General features: G+C 44.8%; 1 protein-coding gene across 1 annotated transcript in view; it reads left to right on the top strand.

The window, feature by feature from the left end:
• LOC126260856 (sodium-coupled monocarboxylate transporter 1-like) overlaps window positions 1-20,789 on the top strand; it is a 92,468-nt gene that overhangs the window by 29,454 nt on the left and 42,225 nt on the right. Inside the window, exons 5-6 of the mRNA XM_049958269.1 lie at window positions 9,530-9,684; window positions 15,494-15,634. Coding sequence (XP_049814226.1) covers window positions 9,530-9,684; window positions 15,494-15,634 — 296 coding nt within the window. The remainder of the gene's footprint in view (window positions 1-9,529; window positions 9,685-15,493; window positions 15,635-20,789) is intronic.

The raw sequence follows: 20,789 nt of genomic DNA, 5'->3' as shown, positions 1-20,789 counted from the left end.
GAAACCGATAACACTGATCGCTACCGACAGCAAACGATCGATTTAAATCGAGCATTACGTGACAAACGGTCGGAATACAAACGATCGAAGTATGGAGAAAGGCAACATAAAGTCATGTTTCTCCGCAATAACGCCCCATCACGCACAGCAAAACCGGTCGGGGAAAAGATCGAGGCCGTCAGTTGGGAAATACTAGGGCATGCGGCTTATTCTCTAGACTTAGCTCTATCCGATTATCATCTATTTGCATCACTGGGACACGTTGTCGATGAACAAAGGTTCGATTCGTATGAAAACGTACGAAAATGGCTCGCTGATTGGTTCGCTTCAAAAGAAGAACTGTTTTTTTTGGCGTGGCGTGGCGTGGCATTCATAGTCTGCCGGAGAGGTGGGAAAAACAGACTCGTAATTATTCATCAAAATTCCGGTTGCATACTTCTATACCTGGTATTCTGCATTGTTATTATTTTATTTTGAGTCATCTGCATATATTGATTTTGATTATTTGCCTTCGATTTCAAAACAATGGAGGCTTCATCTCGAGGCACATATTGTGGTAAACGGTGTGTTATTCACCCGGAAGTAGACCTGTGTGAATTCCACTTGGGATGGCTGTACTTCAGATTTGGGTTTACAATTCTATTAGTCTATTCAGGAAAAGACATCTACATTGCAAAACTATTTATTTACGGCACTTTTACACAAATCATTGCACAAAATTAAAAGGGAATGGGTCTGGAAGTGTTAAGTTACTTGGTGCATCAAATACAAATACTTTACACTTTTTTTTTATTTTCAATTTTTAGCATAATTTAAATTTCAAAAACATTTAAGAGTTTATCTCAGAGGTACTCAAAAGACTGCTCACAATTACTTAGAACAATATTTTAGAATAACTAGCACCTGAAAAACGTTGAAGGAATTTTTTTTTAATTCCAAAAACGTTTAACTCACGCAGTTTTTTAAATTGCGTGATCAGTAACAGAATGACTGATTAAAACATAATTCACCAAAGAGCTGAAAATGAAAGCATTACCCAAAGTAAATTTACCGGCTTGACCCGGTTACCAAGGATCATACCGATGATTCGTTCAGTCCAGGTTATAAAAACACACAGAATAGACATTCAATTTAATTAACAGAAATAAATTACAGAACGCATACGATTCTTTGCCCTCGGCATAATGAAATTAAAAGAAAAAAACTGTACCCGTTGAACTCACAGGAGCTTTAAGGAAAACAAAGCATAGAAGATACAAATCTTTTAAAACAATTTGAACAACTGATCATTCAGAGGAAAGCGCACGCAAAGTTTTTAAGAATATACGCATGAGTGCTTTAAATACGACAAAGATATAAAAGTTTGAACACCTCAGCATTCAAAATAAGACACACATACAATATCTCTGTGTTTAATTAGACAATAATGGAAATAGAAACGGCCAAAATGTGAGGTCTTTTACGCCTGTCTTAAGAATAACTCGGTCAGGTACCGATTACCGGAGATGCTGATCCATATCAAACAGACGGGAAAAAATGTGGACCACTAGCGAAAGCTACACAAACATACAGGGGAGAACCAAAACAGTTTTCACTGACAAGGGCTCAGCAAAAGAACAAAGGTCTCCGCGAATCGAATTAAACACTTACGTAATGTATTCCAAAACTAATGTCCGGTGACCAGTATTTAACTAATCGTCGGCTTGCTGCGCATGCAGTGCTGTCTACTGGCTCGTTAGGAAACTGCAGCAGTGTTGGTTTGATTCAGTAGTCGTCTGCCAGTCGGTGAGAGCAGATCGCAATGGCCGAGATAATCGAAGATCCCGAAGATCCGCGGTGTGATTAAATTTTTTTCTGGTAAAAGGATTTTCAGTTACTGAAATCCACCGCGTATGGAACTGACATAATGAGTGACAAATAAGCACTAAAATGGTGTCGACAATTTTAAAGTGGCCGCACATATATTCGCGAAGAATGGCGTAGTATTCGGATTGACGACATCGTTGATCAAGTGAACCAAAAACTCCGAAGTGATCGCCGATTGACGATTAGTGGTCTGGCTACTGAATTACAAAATGTTGCTCGAACTTCAGTTTACAGGACTGTCCCTGAACAGCTTTGTTATCACAAGCTGTGTGCGAGGTGGATTCAAAAACGCTCAATAATCGCAAAGGACGCGTAATGCACGAGACTTTTAGGAGCGCTGTAGACAAGGTGGAGATGATTTGTTTTCCCACATTAATACGGGAGACGAGACATGGGTATTGTACATCAACGCATAATCGAAACAACAGTTACTGCAGTGGTGGCATTCAACTTCACCCAAACCAGAAGTTTAAGCAGTCTCCGTTCTTGAATCAAAATTCGTTGGGACGAAAAAGACTTCCTTTTGACTCATTTCATGGGTCGTGGGTCAACAGTTACAGCGTATACTGCGAAACGCTAACCAAACTGAGACGTGCGACCCAAAATCGACGCCGCGCGAAACTGTGGTCTGGCAGAATCTTCCTTCACAACAACGGACGGCCTCACACCGCTGCCAAAACTAAGGCGACGATTCAAGATTTTCGTTGCGAACTTTTTGAGCACCCTCCGTACAGTCCCGGCCTTGCACCGAGCGACTATTTCCTGCCCTCGCATTTGAAAAAAATGCCTGTATGGACAACGATTTCAAAACAACAATGAACTCAAGACTGCCATTACAAAAAGGTTCAATTCCCAGGCGGCAGATTTCTATACGGAGGGATTACAGAAGCTAGTATAGCGTTGTAGAAAGTGTGCAGATGTCAAAGGCGATTATGTGGAAAAGGAAGGTAGATATGTAGTAAAATATTATTGTCAATAAAAACATTTTCTCAAGAGGTTATTTTTTATGACCAAATGGTCATTTTCGAATACGGATGCAAAACAAGGTGCCGACCATTTATTTCAACGCCGGTATTGCTTAATGAGGAAAGCTAGCAGGACGACAACAAACCAACGTAGCAGAAATGGGGATTATGCCGACTCAGACGACGCAACCCACGGCCGCAAAGCCATAAAGAAGCGGTGATTCTTCAAATGGTGTCCGCACGCTCTTCACATTAAACAACCGCGAACCACAACACAGCTACCAGAGCTCCATCCTCAGCAAACAACCTCTGTTGGCATCTGGAACAGCGAGCAAGAAGAGACCCAGCAGAGAGCACACTGGGGTTAAATGCCTCCAAAGAACTGCAAGGTTGCCCCGACGAGGCACACCATCTTACGAAACGAACACCAGAGAAGTTCAACGTTCAGCCAGAATAGATTCTAGCGCACGTACGGGTCAGATGTAGTGCACAGAAAAGAATGAACAGAAGTTAGAGGTATAAACACGCATACCAAACCCTCTTTCCTAACATCGACCGATGTTACTTCACGACCATCAAACATCTAAGAATTTTGGCAACGGTGGTCTTACAACACCATAATAAATGCAGTAGGCTGAGACAACTACTCTATCGTCATATTAGTCCACACCCTAATGAGGAATGCTGAAACACGGCTGAAACGTTGGATGGTTGAATGCTTTGAGGATTTTGGTACCTTATCACTTGGAAGTACATCGGAGAACTTTTATGGACGGAATTATGTAGTCATATTGTAGTGGACTGTTAAGGCAGCCAGTCCACAGTGAAGTAGCCGAAAGGGCACGCGTCAACTGACGCCGTCTGGCGTTAAGTCTGGAACAGGATTCGTAATGAATGTGATAAAGAAAAGAACGTAGCTACTAGAACACTTAACTTTTATATTGTCCTTTGGTATACAGCATTCTGGTTGATACAAGTGAGACTCTATCTTGAGGTACATGCAACGTTACAAATGGTTAGTGGCGCCTTGCTAGGTCGTAGCCATTAACTTAGCTGAAGGCTATTCTAACTGTCTCTCGGCAAATGAGAGAAAGGCTTCGTCAGTGTAGTCGCTAGCAACGTCGTCGTACAACTGGGGGCGAGTGCTAGTACGTCTCTCGAGACCTGCCGTGTGGTCCGACATGTACTAATGGACCGCGGCCGATTTAAGCTACCACCTAGCAAGTGTGGTGTCTGGCGGTGACACCACACATATAATTCAGTTTATATACAAGTCAAGAAGGTCATTGGCTCCAAGCCCCACCGTCTGCCTTGAACATGCAAATGATAATGCTGACGGTCAGTAATCATACTCCTGGTCGAAGAATTCTTGTTCTGATGTTACAAGATGTATAAACGAAATTTGCAAGGGCTAATTCTCGCCACACTCAGTGCTCACATGTTTCGTATACATGTAGCCACAGCTACATGACTCCCACACTGCTACGTACCATCTGATGACAATCCACTGGGCGGTTCGAAACCGGTAATGGAGTAATAAAAAATTGAAGAACAAACCGAAAGGCGACTGGTTGCAGTAATTTCAAGAAACCTTTATGTTTTATGTTCCTTGATGTTTTCCACTTCTTTTCGTATAACACTTTCTTACGAAGTTGTGACACTCCTTCAGAATAGCATTTTTCTTTCCTTATGATTGAGGTAACTCGTACCTGAGGTAGTTAGTTACGCATTACGTTCACTCACCCCATCTGAAGAAAACAATCCGTTTTCTGATCAAAGTCAACATATGGCGCAATATTGTTAGCAAATAAATCCATATGTCATTGTTGCAAGTAACCTACGACTGAATCATATACTGATTACGTTGTTAACAGCCAGCTGACGAAGTGTCCTTTTATCTAAGACACTGCTGTGTTTACTTTGATCTGAAGATGACCGGTAACGGTCGAAACCAGTTACCAAATTTCCTATGTGCGATCTTGGCTAATGAAGATTTTCTGAAAGAAAAAAATCAACATTCATTGATATACTGATCAGCCAAAATACTATGACCTTTGTCCACCATGAGACTGAATGCCCAGTGTGGCGTTACAGATAAAGCACATGACAAGTATGTAAGGAGACACGAATGTGACGTCTTTCTAGCGGTGAAACGGTACACAAAATAGGAAATACACTGATACAAGCGACGTTGACAAGGATCAGATTGTTATGGCCCGGCCTCATGGAATGTAGAAGATGGACAGTGAAGCCACGTGTAGGCGAGGAGGTGTTGTACGTCTACGCCACATCACGTAACGTGCAAGTCAGCGGTTTGCCCGCTTTGTAAAGCAGGATAGCCAGCGATGTGTGGCAGATATGACGACAGATCTGTGCAGGCAGACGTGTTCCGGAGTCCAGCGTTCAGAGCTCATTGCGGAACATGTGGCTGCACAGTAAGTGATCCCTACTCGCTTCCATCTTAACCCAACAACATCGTCAACTGCAACTGCAGTGGAAGGGGGTCTTCGAGATTGGACCGAGGATCGGTTTCGCGTGGTCGGATGAAGCATCTTTCTTGCTGCATTAAGTACTGTCTAGATTCGCCATCGTTCAGACAAATGGCTGCTCCGATACATGCACTACGCCATGCAAGCGGACCAGTGAAACCGTCATTTTGCCATAGCGGTTAATTCACCTGGGCTTCCAGGGGACTATCCGCGCGGGATTAGCCGAGCGGTCGGGCCCCGCAGTCATGGACTGTGCGGCTGGTCCCGGCGGAGGTTCGAGTCCTCCCTCGGGCATGGATGTGTGTGTTTGTCCTTTGGATAATTTAGGTTAAGTAGTGTGTAAGCTTGGGGACTGATGCCCTTAGCAGTTAAGTCCATAAGATTCCACAAATATTTGAACATTTTTTTTAGAAATCGGATTTTACTGGCTAAATGGCCGGGGGCCTACTTCACGAGTTCTGCATCAGCAAGCTCTGTGGATATTCCTCTTTCAAGTAAAAGTGCATCCTGTGGAGCGGGGTGTCAGACTGTCGCCCACTTAACCGGAACGCGTCACTCTAACTTTCTGCGTTCTTACGTCTCCTAGTTTCTCTTGCAAGCAGAATGCATGCATTTTGTTTGGAGATCGGACATCAGTTGTAACAAGGTGCCTCTAATTTTTGGCGGCAAGCAGCTCGATTGGGGGTGGCGGTAGGTTTTTCCATACTTTTGGTGGGAATAATTGCGCGGTGGTTTGTTCTTACGATTGTCGAGGAGAAATACTGCCATGCTATTGATCGTTTTGTGTCTGGTGGAGTCAGCGTGGAGTAATTTTTGGGTGTTGTGCACGGAACGGGACGAATAAGTCAGAATATTCCGATCCGTACCGCCGAATTGCCAACTTTTTTTATTTTTCGGAAACGAGATTCTAGTACGTACTTGAGCCAGGCTCTGTTGTCCGAGAGTGAGGGCATCAACATGATCACCAGCTTCCAGATTTACTCACCGTCGTCTGTGGAGTTCGAACAGGATGCATCTGTATATGGAAAAATACTGGCAGCTCCGGCACATAGAGAACTTTGTCGAGTTGTTCTCATGCGCCCTGTAGTGTACTGACAAGCCTATCGGAGCAGCAGATGTTCCTTGGTACGCGTCACAGTCATACACTCTTGTGGTATTCGTTCACAGTCTTGAGAGATAATAATGAAGCAATCAATAGAGTTACCGTCTTGTTCATAATAGGTGTCACAGTATAACGCCAACTTACCACTCCACTGTTCTTGCCTTTCATTCACTTTGTGTCTTTGTGTACATACAGTTGAACAGCATATCACATCAGTGTTTCTAGCTAAATAAAGTTACTTGTGGGAGATACGGCCTTTGTTACTTCAAGATCAGTTTTACCTAATTCACTTAATTAGATTTCGAGGGCTGTTTATTAACTGTTTATTATTTTATGACAATTCCCAAACTCGAAACACAATGCCAAGGCCGATTCAGATTAGTTAGCGTTGTATAATCTGTAGCGTCGACATCAAAACAGTGCTTCTTGAGGGTGGTGATGTATTAATGCCGCCCGCGCTTCAGTCCGGAACCGCGCGACTGCTACGGTCGCAGGATCGAATCCTGCCTCGGGCATGGATGTGTGTGATGTCCCTAGGTTAGGTTAGGTTTAAATAGTTCTAAGTTCTAGGGGACTGACGACCTGAGATGTTAATTCCAATAGTGCTCAGAGCCATTTGAACCATTTCTTGATGTATTAATGGGGAACTCCGGTACAGTATTGAAAATCAGGCAGTCCAACACTGTCATGCTACTGAGCATCTTGCAAACTGTCCATGTCACAAACGCCGAACATGCTTCAATGTTTCGAGCAGTTTGACGGCGAACTCACGTTGATGTCTAGGACAACAGATTCGGGTGACCTGAACTCAATGGAACACATCTGGGACGCTATTGGGTAGCAGCACGGTGCCCACAAACCAGCGGCACGAAATTTACGGAAATTGCGTGACCTTTATGTTGATATCTCGTTCCCCATATCTCCGAAAAACTGCCAAGGACTTGTCGAATCCATGTCACAGAGAATCGTTGCTGTATTGCGTTCCAAAGACGTATCAATACACCATTAAACTGGTGATCCCAATATTTCGACTCCTCACTGTATGTTTGTGTCACGCATTCCTATTCAAACAACACTTGGGGAAGAGAAAACGCAAAGTCACTACTCTGGCGCGTAATATGTTGTGATATAAAGTTTGAGTCCACATTGGAGTATGAAAGTTTGTCTAAGTTCAGTAGTCCCTACTGATAACTTCTCCAAGTTCTAAAGTGTCCTGCGGGGAGGCCCAGTCACCAGAAGCGCGACGTCAAAGGCGGAGAGCGGCGGCGGCTACCGGTGGACAGGGAGGCAGCAGCGGCGGGAACTTCGGAGGTGAACAACAGTCTTCAGTGAGTGGATCAACAACAGGCTGTGGTCAGAGCGCGGTCTTAAACCGTGGCCGCACGGATCATTTCTTCTGGGCAGGTCCTCATGATGGTGGCTGCATAACGTAACCCGAACGGCGCGGGCCACAGGGTGGTGTACGTGTCGATTGCTGGCTTGATGTGGTCCCCAGTATCGCCCTCTGACGCCCCGCTAGCCGACTTGTTGTTGCCGTCTGAAGATCGCCTGCTGGTAGTGCAGACTCATGGGAGTTCAAAGGCTGCGCCTCGCGGATGGTCGGCAGTTGGGGCTTTACGGAGGGCGCGCCACAGTATCTACTGGACGACCCTGGCATTTGTTGCTACAGTATTACAAATAACCCTGCCGCTTGTTGCTATAGTATTACTAACGACACTGTAGCACATGGAACTTATTTTGCATTTAGTCTACAGTACAGAGATCTTTAGTAATCTTGCCGGCCGCTGTGGCGGAGCGGTTGTAGGCGATTCAGCCCGGAACCGCACTGCTGCTACGGTCGCAGGTTCGAATCCTGCCTCGGACATGGATGTGTGTGACGTCCTTAGGTTGTTGTTGTTGGGGTCTTCAGTCCTGAGACTGGTTTCATGCAGCTTCCCATTGTACTCTATCCTGTGCAAGCTTCTTCATCTCCCAGTACCTACTGCAATCTACATCCTTCTGAATCTACTTAGTGTATTCATCTCTTGGTCTCCTTCTACGATTTTTACCCTCCACGCTGCCCTCCAATACTAAATTGGTGATCCATCGATGCCTCAGAACATGTCCTACCAACAGATCCCTTCTTTTAGTCAAGTTGTGCCACATACTCCTCCCCAATTCTATTCAATACCTCCTCATGAGTAATGTGATGTACCCATCGAATTTTCAGCATTCTTCTGTAGCACCACATTTCGAAAGCTTCTATTCTCTTCTTGTCCAAACTATTTATCGTCCGTGTTTCACTTCCATACATGGCTACACTCCACACAAATACTTTCAGAAACGACTTCCTGACACTTAAATCTATACTCGATGTTAACAAATTTCGGTCCGCAGCTCGTGGTCGTGCGGTAGCGTTCTCGCTTCCCACGCCCGGGCTCCCGGGTTCGATTCCCGACGGGGTCAGGGATTTTCTCTGCCTCGTGATGACTGGGTGTTGTGTGATGTCCTTAGGTTAGTTAGGTTTAAGTAGTTCTAAGTTCTAGGGGACTGATGACCATAGATGTTAAGTCCCATAGTGCTCAGAGCCATTTTGAACAAATTTCTCTTCTTCAGAAACGCTTTCCTTGCCATTGCCAGTCTATATTTTATATCTTCTCTACTTCGACCATCATCAGTTATTTTGCTCCCCAAATAGCAAAACTCTTTTACTAATTTAAGTGTCTCATTTCCTAATATAATTCCCTCCGCATCACCCGACTTAATTCGACTACATTCCATTATCCTTATTTTGCTTTTGTTGATGTTCATCTTATATCCCCCTTTCAGTACACTGTCCATTCCATTCAACTGCTCTTCCAAGTCCTTTGCTGTCTCTGACAGAATTACAATGTCATCGGCGAACCTCAGTTTTTATTTCTTCTCCATGGATTTTAATACCTACTCCTCATTTTTCTTTTGTTTCCTTTACTGCTTGCTCAATATACAGATTAGGTTTAAGTAGTTCTAAGTCTAGGGAACTGATGAGCTCAGTCCCATAAAGAAACTTCCTCTTGGACGCACTTTGTACTTTGCTCTTGGTCTAAAATTTAGGTATTGCTGGTTGAAGGTTTGTGGTTATGTCGCAGGGCGGCCTGAAGGCGGTGGTGTGGACGGACTTCCTGCAGAGTGGCGTCACGCTGATGGCCTTCATAGCGGTGCTCGTCTTCGGGCTGGTGGGCGCCGGCGGCTTCTCGCAGGTGTGGCAGGCGGCCAGCGACGGCGGGCGCGCCGACTTCTTTGTGTGAGTATCGGAGCTGTCGTGACTCTCATCGAGCAACGGGATGAACCATCCTAAAACAATATCTCAGTTTCATGTAGGGGTGACAAACGGAATATAGACGTCCTTAGATTAGTTAGCACAAGGAGGGCATAAAAAGCAGACTAGCGCTGTCGAAGAGGGCTTTCTTGGCCAAGGCATCAGGTGACGTGTCGCAGAAGGCGTCAGACACCGACGCCACACTGCAGCACACTGCCGTCTAGTTGATTACTAGCTCATCCCCTGCGACAACACGACCTTCCGCCACGGACATCGCATGGCGATCTGTAGAGGGCCTTTGCGTACACCGAACCAAATCACAGAGGCGTGTAAATCAGCAAGAGTGGTATCTCCTGTCACGAACCTTTTGCTGCACCCGCAGTGTCACTCGCAGCCAATCAGGGGGAATTGTAGCTCTATCATGCGGGTTCTTAGAACCACCTATGCACTCCCGGTTAATTACGCCCAACTTCTAGCTTCCTCCCTGCAAAACCGTCCGACATATGTCAACATCAACCATGCCGGCTCCCACATATTTCACCCTGCTGCAGGTGTGCCTCCAAGGCTGTGTCCTCTCACCCCTTCTGTACATCCTGTACACTGCAGTCATTCCCAAACAGCCACCCCCAACGTTCCTCCTTCAACATCTCGACGACACCGCCTACCTGGTCACCCATCATACACTTCATCTCTGCCACTCCTCTCTCCAACGCCACCTGAATCTCCTAGTGGAGTGCTGTAATACACGTAAACTACAAGTAAACCCGCAGAAAAGCTAAGCCACCATCTTTGGTCGTACCACTCGACGTTTCCGTCTTCCAGATTTCCATCTCTCCATCTACAATCACCCTGTCTCACTTGCTAATAAAGTGAAGCACTTAGGACTAACTCTCAACGGAAAGTGTTTTACATCTACATCAACATATATGTATATACTCTGCAAGCCACCGTAATCTCAAAAGAAAATTAACATGGGACACGCATCTCCTTACCATGCAACACATCGTCTGAAACCGACTAAAACTGCTACAATTATTAACAGCCCAAACCTGGGATCTACATCCTTCTGCCCTTATCCTCACCTATAAATCCCTCATCCATCCCATCCTAAACTACGCTAAACTTACCTGGATCTCTGCCTCACCTAAATTCTGTAAGTCACTTGAAATCCTGGAAAGACATACACTCAACCTTCCCTTCCGCATCGGCCCACCTTCCTCAACTCGCGTCATGTACCAACTCATCCACTTCCCACTCCTTTTTCTCTTCTTAGAGCACCTTTGAATCTGATGCATAAATCGCAAAACCTATTCCCAGCACCCGATTTCACATGCACTAATTACAAATCCAGGTTCCCTGCTGCGCCACTACGTCCATATTCCACTTCCTTGCACCTCCGTGCCGGAATTTTAACCAGCTCCCACTCCCAAACGATGAAATCCATCCCAAGATATACCCCTCTTTCCAAGCCTAATCACAACGCTCCGCCTCACACCGTCCCCAATTTTCTCCTTCCTCCTTTATCTACCCTCGTTTTCAATTGGTGAGACACCTGGGTACCTTGTTCGCCAAGGTATGGTTTGACAAACACGAAGGCAAACAGTAAAAACTCCCGCTTTGTATGGACGGTCATCACCTTGCTGAAAGAAGGCCCTGGATGGCAATAAAACAGAGCGTAGAATATCATCGACGTACGACCGTGCTGTAAAGGGGTCCTACTATTAAATCAAATAGCACCCCCAACAATCATTCCTGGTTTTTCGAGGTGTACCAGGTTCGTACACCACCGCTGGCTGGGTGAACACTTCTACTCCAGTCAATGAGATTCGACGCCAAAGCAACGTTTGGTATAAGTGAATGACCATTTAACAGCCTGGACCGAGTCCATTTCAGGGAACACTAAGTACAGCAGTGAACCAAGGACCCCAGCATAACATACAGCGGCAGTAGTCAATGGACGCCAGTATGTAGTAACATAGCGTATGCACGCAGTGCAGACGGCGACACATCAGCAAGTCAGGTGCAACTGCAAAGCGTGGATCACTGGGTAGGCTGATATGGCCCAGGAGATGGCCCCCAGCTTTAAGGGACCACGTCAGCTCCTGGCAGTATTACTAGGTGCTTCCTACACAGCCACATTGAGCGAAGGCGGCGTCCATCAGCAGTAGACTCGGTACCCTACGTCAGGTACATCTCGAAACAGACGGTGGACGATGACAGACGCTCCACAGCTGCGGCGGACAATATTTCTATTCACTTAACCTCACCCTGTTGCGACAACGCATCATGTCTGAAAAAAGTTGTCTCCGATAGAGGCACAGTGAGACGCTTGGGCGTGGTGTGATCTGAATCATCGCTACAACAGGCTGACCCTCGAACTATGTTCTGCCAACAATATTTCATCCCTGCCAGCAGAAACAGTGGCTAGATGTCTACATCTACATCTACGTGGATATTCCGCAAGCCACCGAACGGTGCGTAGCGGAGGGTACCCTGTACCACTACTAGCCATCTCCTTTCGTGGCCCACTCGAAAACATAGCGAGGGAAAAACGACTGTCTGTATGCCTCCGCAGGCATCCTACTTTCTCGTGTCTTATATTCGTGGTTCTTATGCGAAATATCTGTTGGCGGCATTAGAATCGTTCTGCGTCATCTTCAAACGCTCGTCCTCTAAATTTTCTCAATAGCGTTTGTAGAACAGAACATTGCCTTTCCACCTGCGATTCCCATGTGAGTAAGCATCTCCGTGATGACTGCGTGTTGCTCGTATCTACTAGTAACAAATGTAGCAGCTCGCCTTTGCATTACTTAGATATCTTCCTTTAATCCAACCAAGTGCGTATCCCAAACACTGTAGTAGTCCTCAAGAACTGGTCCCATTAGCGTCCGATATGCCGTCACCTTTAGAGATGAACCATACTTCACTAAACTTCTCCCAAGAAACCAATGTTGACCATTTTCTTTCCCTAATACAATTTTCACAAGCTCGTTCCATTTCATATAGCTTTGCAACGTTACGCCCAGATATTTCAACGACGTGACTGTGTCAAGCAATATACCACTAATGCTGTATCCAAACATTACGGGTTTGTTTTTGTAGTCATCAGTATTAACTTGCATTTTCTAAATTTAGAGTAAGCTGTCATTCATTACATCAGGTAGAAATTTTGTTGAGTTGGGTTGGGTTGCTTGGGCGAAGAGACCAAACAGCGAAGTCATCGGTCTCAGAAGGACGTGGAAGGAAGTCGGCCGTGCCCTTGCAAAGGAACCATCCCGACATTTGCCTGGGGCGATTTAGGGAAATCACGGAAAACCTACATCAAGATGGCCGGACACGTAATTGAAGCGCTCGCCCCCCCCCCCCCCCCCCCCCAATGTGTGTCCAGTGTCCTAACCACTGCGCCACATCGCTCGGTGAGAAATTTTGTCTAAGTCATTTTGTATCCTCCTACAGCCATATAACTTAGACATTTCCAGTCCGTCACAACATCATCAGCAGAACAATCACAGACTGCAGTCCACCCTGTCTGCAAGGTCCTTACGTACGTTGTTGTTGTTGTGTTGGTGGTCTTCAGTCCGCGGACTGATATGATGCAGCTCTCCATGCTACTTTATCCTATGCGAGAGTCTCCATCTCCGAATAACTACAGCAACCCATAGCCTGCTGAATCTACTTACTGTATCCATCTCTTGGTCTCCCTCTACGATTTTAACCCCCCCTCCCACACACACACACACACACGTCGCTCCAATACTACATTCGTGATTCCTTGATTTCTCAGAATGTGTCCTGTCAACCGATCCCTTCTTTTGGTCAAATTGTGCCACAAATTTCTCGTCTCCCCAATTCTATCCAGTACTCCATCGACCCATCTAATCTTCAACAATCTTTTGTAACACCACATTCCGAAAGGTTCAGTTCTCTTTTCATCTAAGCTGTTTATCGTCCACGTTTCACTTCCATATATGGCTAAACTCCAGACAAATATGTCCAGAAAAGACTTCCTAACACTTAAATGTATATTCGATGTTAACAAATTTCTCTTCTTCAGAAATGTTTTCTAGCGATTGCCATTCTACATTTTATATCCTCTCTACTTCGGCCATCGTTAGTTATTTTTCTGCCGAAATAGCGGAACTCCTTTAGTACTTTAAGTGTCTCGTGTCCTAATTTAATTTCCTTCGTATCATGTGGTTTAATTCGACATCATTACATCATCCTCGTCCGCAGCTCATGGTCTTGCGGTAGCGTTCTCTCTTCCCGCGCTCGGGGTCCCGGGTTCGATTCCCGGCGTGGTCAAGGATTTTTCCTACCTCGAGATGACGGGGTGTTGTTGTGTCGTCTGCATCATCATCATTCATCCACTTTATGGTCAGAGGAAGGCAATGGCTAACCACCTCCACTAGGACCTTGCCTAGTACGGCGGTGCGGGTCTCCCGCATCGTCCCCTACGCTCCTCGGAGTATGGGACCTCACTCACATTATCCTTGTTTTGCTTTGTTGATGTTCATTTTATATCCTCCATTCAAGACAATGTCCAGTAATGTATATAGAAAATAATAGCGATCCTATCACACTTCGCCGGGGATCTCCTCCCCAGTGAAGACTCGCCGTCGAGGACGACATACTGGACTCTGTTAATTAAGAAGTCTTCGAGCCACTCACATATTGGGAACCTATTGCATATGCTGGTACCTTCGTCAACAGTCTGCTGTGGGGCAACGTGTCAAACGATTTTCGGAAATCTAGAAATATGAAATCTGCCTATTGCCCTTCCTTCATGGTTCGCAGCATATCATGAAAGAAAAGGGCAAAGTGAGTTTTGCACGAGCGATGATTTCTATATCCGTGTTGATTCGTGGATATTAGCTTTTCGGTCCCTAGGAAATTTATTACGTTCTAACTCAGAATATGTTCTAGAATCCGGCAGGAAACCGATATTAGGGATGTTGATCTGTAATTTGGCGGGTCTTTTCCTTACCTTTCTTATATAAAAGAGCCAGCTGCGCTTTTTACCAATCGCTTGGGACAAAGCGCTGTGCGACAGGTTCACGAAATTGCAAGGTAAGAAAGGGGCCAATGCCATAGAGTACACTCCGTAAATTGTCATTGCACCAGGATCTGACGACTTATTTGTTTTTAACTTTTTCATTTGTTTATTTGCGTCAGCGATGTTTATTACTATGCCGTCCATATGGGACTTCGTGCGATGGTCAAACGACGGTATGGTTGTACGATTCGCCTGAGTAAGCAATTACTTAAACGCGGATTCTAAAACTTCGGCTTTGGTTTCACTATCTTCTATGGTGTTTGCTAACTAGTCTCGCTCTAGGGACATGATGGAGACTTCGGTAGTGTTGGTGCGACCTGTCTAAAGCTTCTTACATCAGAAAGCTGTGTCATCCATCTGTTGGCTTAGTAACTGCCATCTGTTTGCTTGGTCTAAGATTCCAGCCACCAAGCTGCAAGGCAGTGGTAATATGTAAAACATTAGCAATACCACAACATTTAAACCTCAGGTCAATTTGGATAGACTCGTCTCACTCGTCTCACTCATCCTAGTTACTCACCACCTCGTTCCACTTAGTTTTAGAGAATCTGCACCAAAGAGCGGAGTTTAGCCAATGCAGCGTAACAGCAAAAGTGTGCACCTGGAGAATAACAACTGAGTTGCGTTTTCTTGCGCACGTATACGTTAGTGATACGTATTTTTTTAGTCCTTTAAACCGATAATGGAAGTAGTTTGAAGCAAAGAATGAACCAAGTAATTCGAGGTGTTCTTTCTCTACAGGATGACCCCGGACCCATTCGTCCGCAACTCCTTTTGGACTGTGGTGGTGGGTGCTACAGTTTCCTGGGTAGGAGGAATCGCTGTCCACCAGGGGATGGTACAGAAGTTTCTATCTCTGCCCAACATGAGAGCTGCTCGGAAGTAAGTATTCTCAGGCAAGTGTGCTGTAGCTTTAGTCGTTCTACACCGCTTCATTATTTATGGTGCCGAACTGAATAAATCATAGCCGTTGACAGCAGCCCTATCGTTTATGGACAGAATGGAAAAATGGTTCCTGTGTCCTCAGTTATTTATAGGACCCATTCGAATATGTAATTTTCCCTGTGGCTTTTGCCCTGTACACCTCGTTCTACACTGAAGCGCAAAAGAAACTAGTATAGGCATACGTATTCAAATACAGAGATATGTAAACAGGCAGAATACGGCGCTGCGGACGCCAACGCCTATATAAGACAACAAGTTCTGGTGCAGTTGTTAAATCGGTTACTGGTGCTACAGTGGCGGGTTATCAAGATTTAAGTGAGTTTTAACGTGGTGGTTTAGTCGGCACACGAGCGATGGGACACAGCATCCCCGAGGTAGCGATGAAGTGGGGATTTTCCCGTACGACCATTTCACGAGAATACCGAGAATATCAGTATTCCGGTAAAAAATCAAATCTCCGACATCGCCGCGGCCGGAGAAAGATCCTGCAAGAACGGGACCAACGACGGTTGAATAGTGTCGTTGAACGTGACAGAAGTGCAAATCTTCCGCAAGTCACTGCAGATTTCAATGCTGGGCCATCAAGAAGCGTCAGCGTGTGAACCATTCAACGAAACATCATCGATATGGGCTTTCGGAGCCGAAGGCAGACTCGTGTACCTATGATGACTGCACAACACAAAGCTTTACGTCTTGCCTGGGGCCGTGAACACCGACATGGATTGTTGATGACTAGAAACATGTTGCCTGGTCGAACGAGTCTCGTTTCAAATTGTATCGAGCGGATGGACGTGTGCGGGTGTGGAGGCAACCTCATGAATCCATGGACCTGCAAGTCAGCAGGGGACTGTTCATTGCTCTGTCATGGTTTGGGGACTGTGCATTTGCAGTGATAGGGGACCCCTGATACGTCTAGATACGATACGATTCTGACTGGTGACTCGTACTTAAGCATCCTGTCTGATCACCTGCATCCATTCATGTCCATTGTGCGTTCTGACAAACGTGGGCAATTACAGCAGGACAATGCGACACCCCACACGTCCAGAATTGCTACACAGTGGCTCCAAGAACACTCTTTTGAGTTTAAACATTTCCGCTGGCCACCAAACTCTCCAGAAATGAACATTATTGAGCATATCTGGGATGCCCTGCAACATGCTGTTCAGAAGAGATCTCCAACCTCTCGTACTATTACGGATTTATGGTCAGCCCTGCTAGATTCATGGTGTCAGATCCCTACACCACTACTTGAGACATTAGTCGAGTCCATGCCACATCGTGTTGCGGTACTTCTGCGTGCTCGCGGGGGCCTACACGATATTAGGCAGGTGTACCAGTTTCTTTGGCTCTTCACTGTATTACCCTGGAAGTCATTCGTTCATGTTTTAACACATGTCTTATCACCCTGCCCCTTCTTATTGTCACTATTTCCCATATGTTACTTTCTCTGTCAGTTCTGCGATGAACCTCTTTGTATCTTAGCAGTCCAACTAATTTTCAATGTTCTTCCATAGCACCACTTCTCAGATGCTTCGATTTACTCCCTTCTCCTGATGTCTCACAGTCCATGATTCACTGCCGTATAGTGCTGTGCTCCGTACGTACATTGTTAATTAGTTACTTAGTTTTGTTCCCAACGCTTCGTTCTTGGAGTTCCAAAGTTATTGTTCCGTCTTGGTTGTAATACGTATTGTATATTATTTAACTTTCCCTATAGCTTACTCTCATTTTACTTAGTATTTCGAACATCTCCTTTTTACTGTGTCGAACTTTTCTTACAGGTAGACAAAGCCTACGAACGTGTCTTAATTTTTCTTAATAATTGTTTCCATTATCAATCACAGCTTCTGAACAGCCTCTCTGTGCCTTTACCTTCCATAAAGGCAAATCGGGCATCCACTAACAGACGCTCAGTTTCCTTTTCCATTTTTCTCGTATATACTATTCTTGTCAGTATATTCGATGCATGAGCTGTTACCGCTCTTATCTGCTTTTGTTATCAGTAAGATTAAGCAGATAATATTTTTTTTTAAAGTCTGATAGTACATCAGCAGACACATAGATTATACGCGCTAACTTAAATTATCGTTTTCCTTAAATTATTTTAGAAATGCCGAACGTCTGTTACTTACCCCTTCTGCCATTTTTGATTCCTATCCTGTGCCAACTTCTCCATCTCAAACGGCACTTGCAATTTACGTCCTCAATTACAGCGATGAGAAAAAATCAGAACACCAAAAAACTATTAATGTGGAATACTGAAATTTCGGGAATACTTTTGTGTAGTAACTCGCTGTTTGTCGTAACTCCATATTCATGACGAACCCTCTCTGCTGCTGTTGATGTCGCCCTGTAATTATCTTACGAGAATTCCTGATTTTCTTTCCAGTTCACTTCACTGACCCCCCACTACATCTAGACTGTGCCTTAGCATTTCCCTTTTCAGATTTTATAGCTTCTCTACCACGTTCAAGTTTCTGACATTCCATGCCCTGAGTGGTAGAACGTTATATTTTCGTTGCTTATTCGATATTTTTGTCAAGGCCACCTCCCGATTGACAGTCCCCTCCTGGAGATCCGAATGGGGGACTAGACCGGTATCTTTTGCCAATGGAGAGATCATCACGACACTTTACCAATTACAGACCTCCTGTCCATTGAGTACATGTTGTGTGTAATTAGTGTAGTGGTTTACATTGCCTTTCGCATCCTCATTCCGTTGCTCGATGCTGATTCTTCGCTCTTTAGGGGCAGTTTCCCATCCCAAGTGCAAGTGAGTGCTCTGAACCTCTGTCCGCTTCTCTGCTCTCTCTGACAAGGTCGTTGACAGAGTGAAGGTGACTTCTTATGCCGGAAGTCTTCGGCCACCATTGCTGACGACTTTTATAGAAATTTTAAGCAGTGGCGGCGTTCGAACCCGGGACAGAGGACGTTTTGATTACTAGTCAAAGACGCTACCCCTAGAGAGGAAGTTTTCAAATACTCTTTTAATATCTAATACTGAATCTTCTGTGTCGTCCCTGTCGACCCCTGTTTCTTCCTGTTTCACGTCGTCAGACATGTCTTCTCTCATGCAGACTCCTCCAGTGTACTCTTTACTCTTTTATGCTCTTGACATTGCATTTAACAGTGGAATTCTCAGTCTATTCTTAATGTTGAGGCCCTTGCTTTTAATTTCACCGAAGGGTGTTTTGACTCTTATATATATCGAATCAGTCCTTCAAACATCCATTTCGTTTTCGATTTCTTTACATTTTTCCTGCAACAGTTTCGCCTTGGTGTCCCTGCACTTCTTATTTATCTTATTCCTAAATTACTTACATTGCTTTATTCTTCGGTTTCCTTGAACACTTTTTCCATCTTTCAGCGATAAGTTCGTTTCATCTATTACCCAAGGTTTCTTCCACGTTATTTTTCTTGCACCTGTCTTTCCAGCTTCTGTGAGTACCTTTTTTGAGCTGCCATTCCTCTTCAAATGAACAGTCTTCTGTTGTCTTCACTAAAGCCGCGCGGGGTAGCCGAGTGGTCTAGGCCGTCTTGTCACGATCCGCGCGGGTGCCCCCGTCGGAAGTTCGAGTCCTCCCTCGGGCATGGGTGTGTGTGTTGTCCCTAGCGTAAGTTAGTTTAAGTTAGATTAAGTAGTGTGTGAGCTTAGTGACCGATGACCTCCGCAGTTTGGTCCCATAACACCTTACCACAATGTTCCAAATTTTTTTCTTCATTGTATCATTAGCTACAGCCTTAAAGAACTTCAAAAGCATCTCATTACTCCTCTGCACTTCAGTTTCTTGTTTCTTTCCACACCGATTCTTTTCCACGATTATCTTCATTCTAGTCTTCATCACTACCAAATTTTTATCCGAGTCTGTATCTGCCCCTGGGAACATCTTACCGTGCGCTGTCTAATTTCGGAATATTTGTCTCACCACGATATAATCTAGCTAGAATCTTCTCCTGTTTATCGGAATTTTCGACAGATATCTCCTCATATTGTGATTTCTGAAGAGTGTGTTACTACTACTAACTGAAATTTAAGGCAGCACGACAATAACTGCTCTCTTCCAGACTGCGAAGAGTCCACACAGCTTTATCAATTTTTATACACAGTAGCACTCGCTAATATATCTCAACGTGGATGGTTCCGCCTTCTCTCATCCACCAAGCGTAAAAATATTACATCACCTGGAATTTCCCCTACCGCTCTCTCTCTCTCTTTCTCTCTCTCTCCCTCTCTCCCGTCTGTTCGTCTCTCTCTCTCTGTGTCACACACACACACACACACACACACACACACACACACACACACACGCGCACATATCACATCACCTCGAATCTCCCCTACTATGTGACTGGACTCGTGATTTCCTGTCAGAGAGGTCATAGTTCGTAGTAACTGACGGAAAGTCATCGAGTAAAACGGAAATGATTTCTGGCGTTTCCCAAGTTAGTGTTACAGGCTCTGTTTCTTATCTATATAAACGATGTGGGAGACAATCTGAGCAGCCGTCTTCGGTTGTTTGCGGGCGACGCTGTCGTTTATCGACTAGTAAAGTCATCAGAAGATCAAAACAAATAGCAAAACGATTTAGAAAATAGATTTGTATGGTACGACAATTGGCAATTGACCTTAAACAACGAAAAGTGTTAGGTCATCCTCATCAGTGCTAAACCTCGCTACACGATAAATCAGTCAAATCTAAAGGCTGTAAATTCAACTAAATGCCTAGGATTACAATAACGATCAACTTACATTGGAAGGAGCATATAGAAAATATTATGGAGAAGACTAAACAAAGACTCCGTTTGATTGACACGAAACTTAGAAAATGTAACAGATCTGTTAAGGAGACTGCCTACACTGCACTTGTCCGTCCTCTTTTAGAATACTGCTGCGCTGTGTGGGATCCTTACCAGATAGGACTGACGGAATACATTGAAAAAGGTCCGAGAAGGGTAGCATGTTTTGCATTATCGCAAAATAGGTGAGAGAGTGTCACTGAAATGATACAGGATTTGGAATGGACATCGTTAAAACAAAGGCGTTTTTCGTTCCGGAGGAAACTTCTCACGAAATTGCAATCACTAACTA

Source organism: Schistocerca nitens, chromosome 5 (genome assembly GCF_023898315.1).
Source record: "Schistocerca nitens isolate TAMUIC-IGC-003100 chromosome 5, iqSchNite1.1, whole genome shotgun sequence".
NCBI lineage: Eukaryota > Metazoa > Arthropoda > Insecta > Orthoptera > Acrididae > Schistocerca > Schistocerca nitens.
The sequence above is the reverse complement of the archived record's forward strand: the minus strand, read 5'-3'. Positions and strand labels throughout refer to the sequence as shown.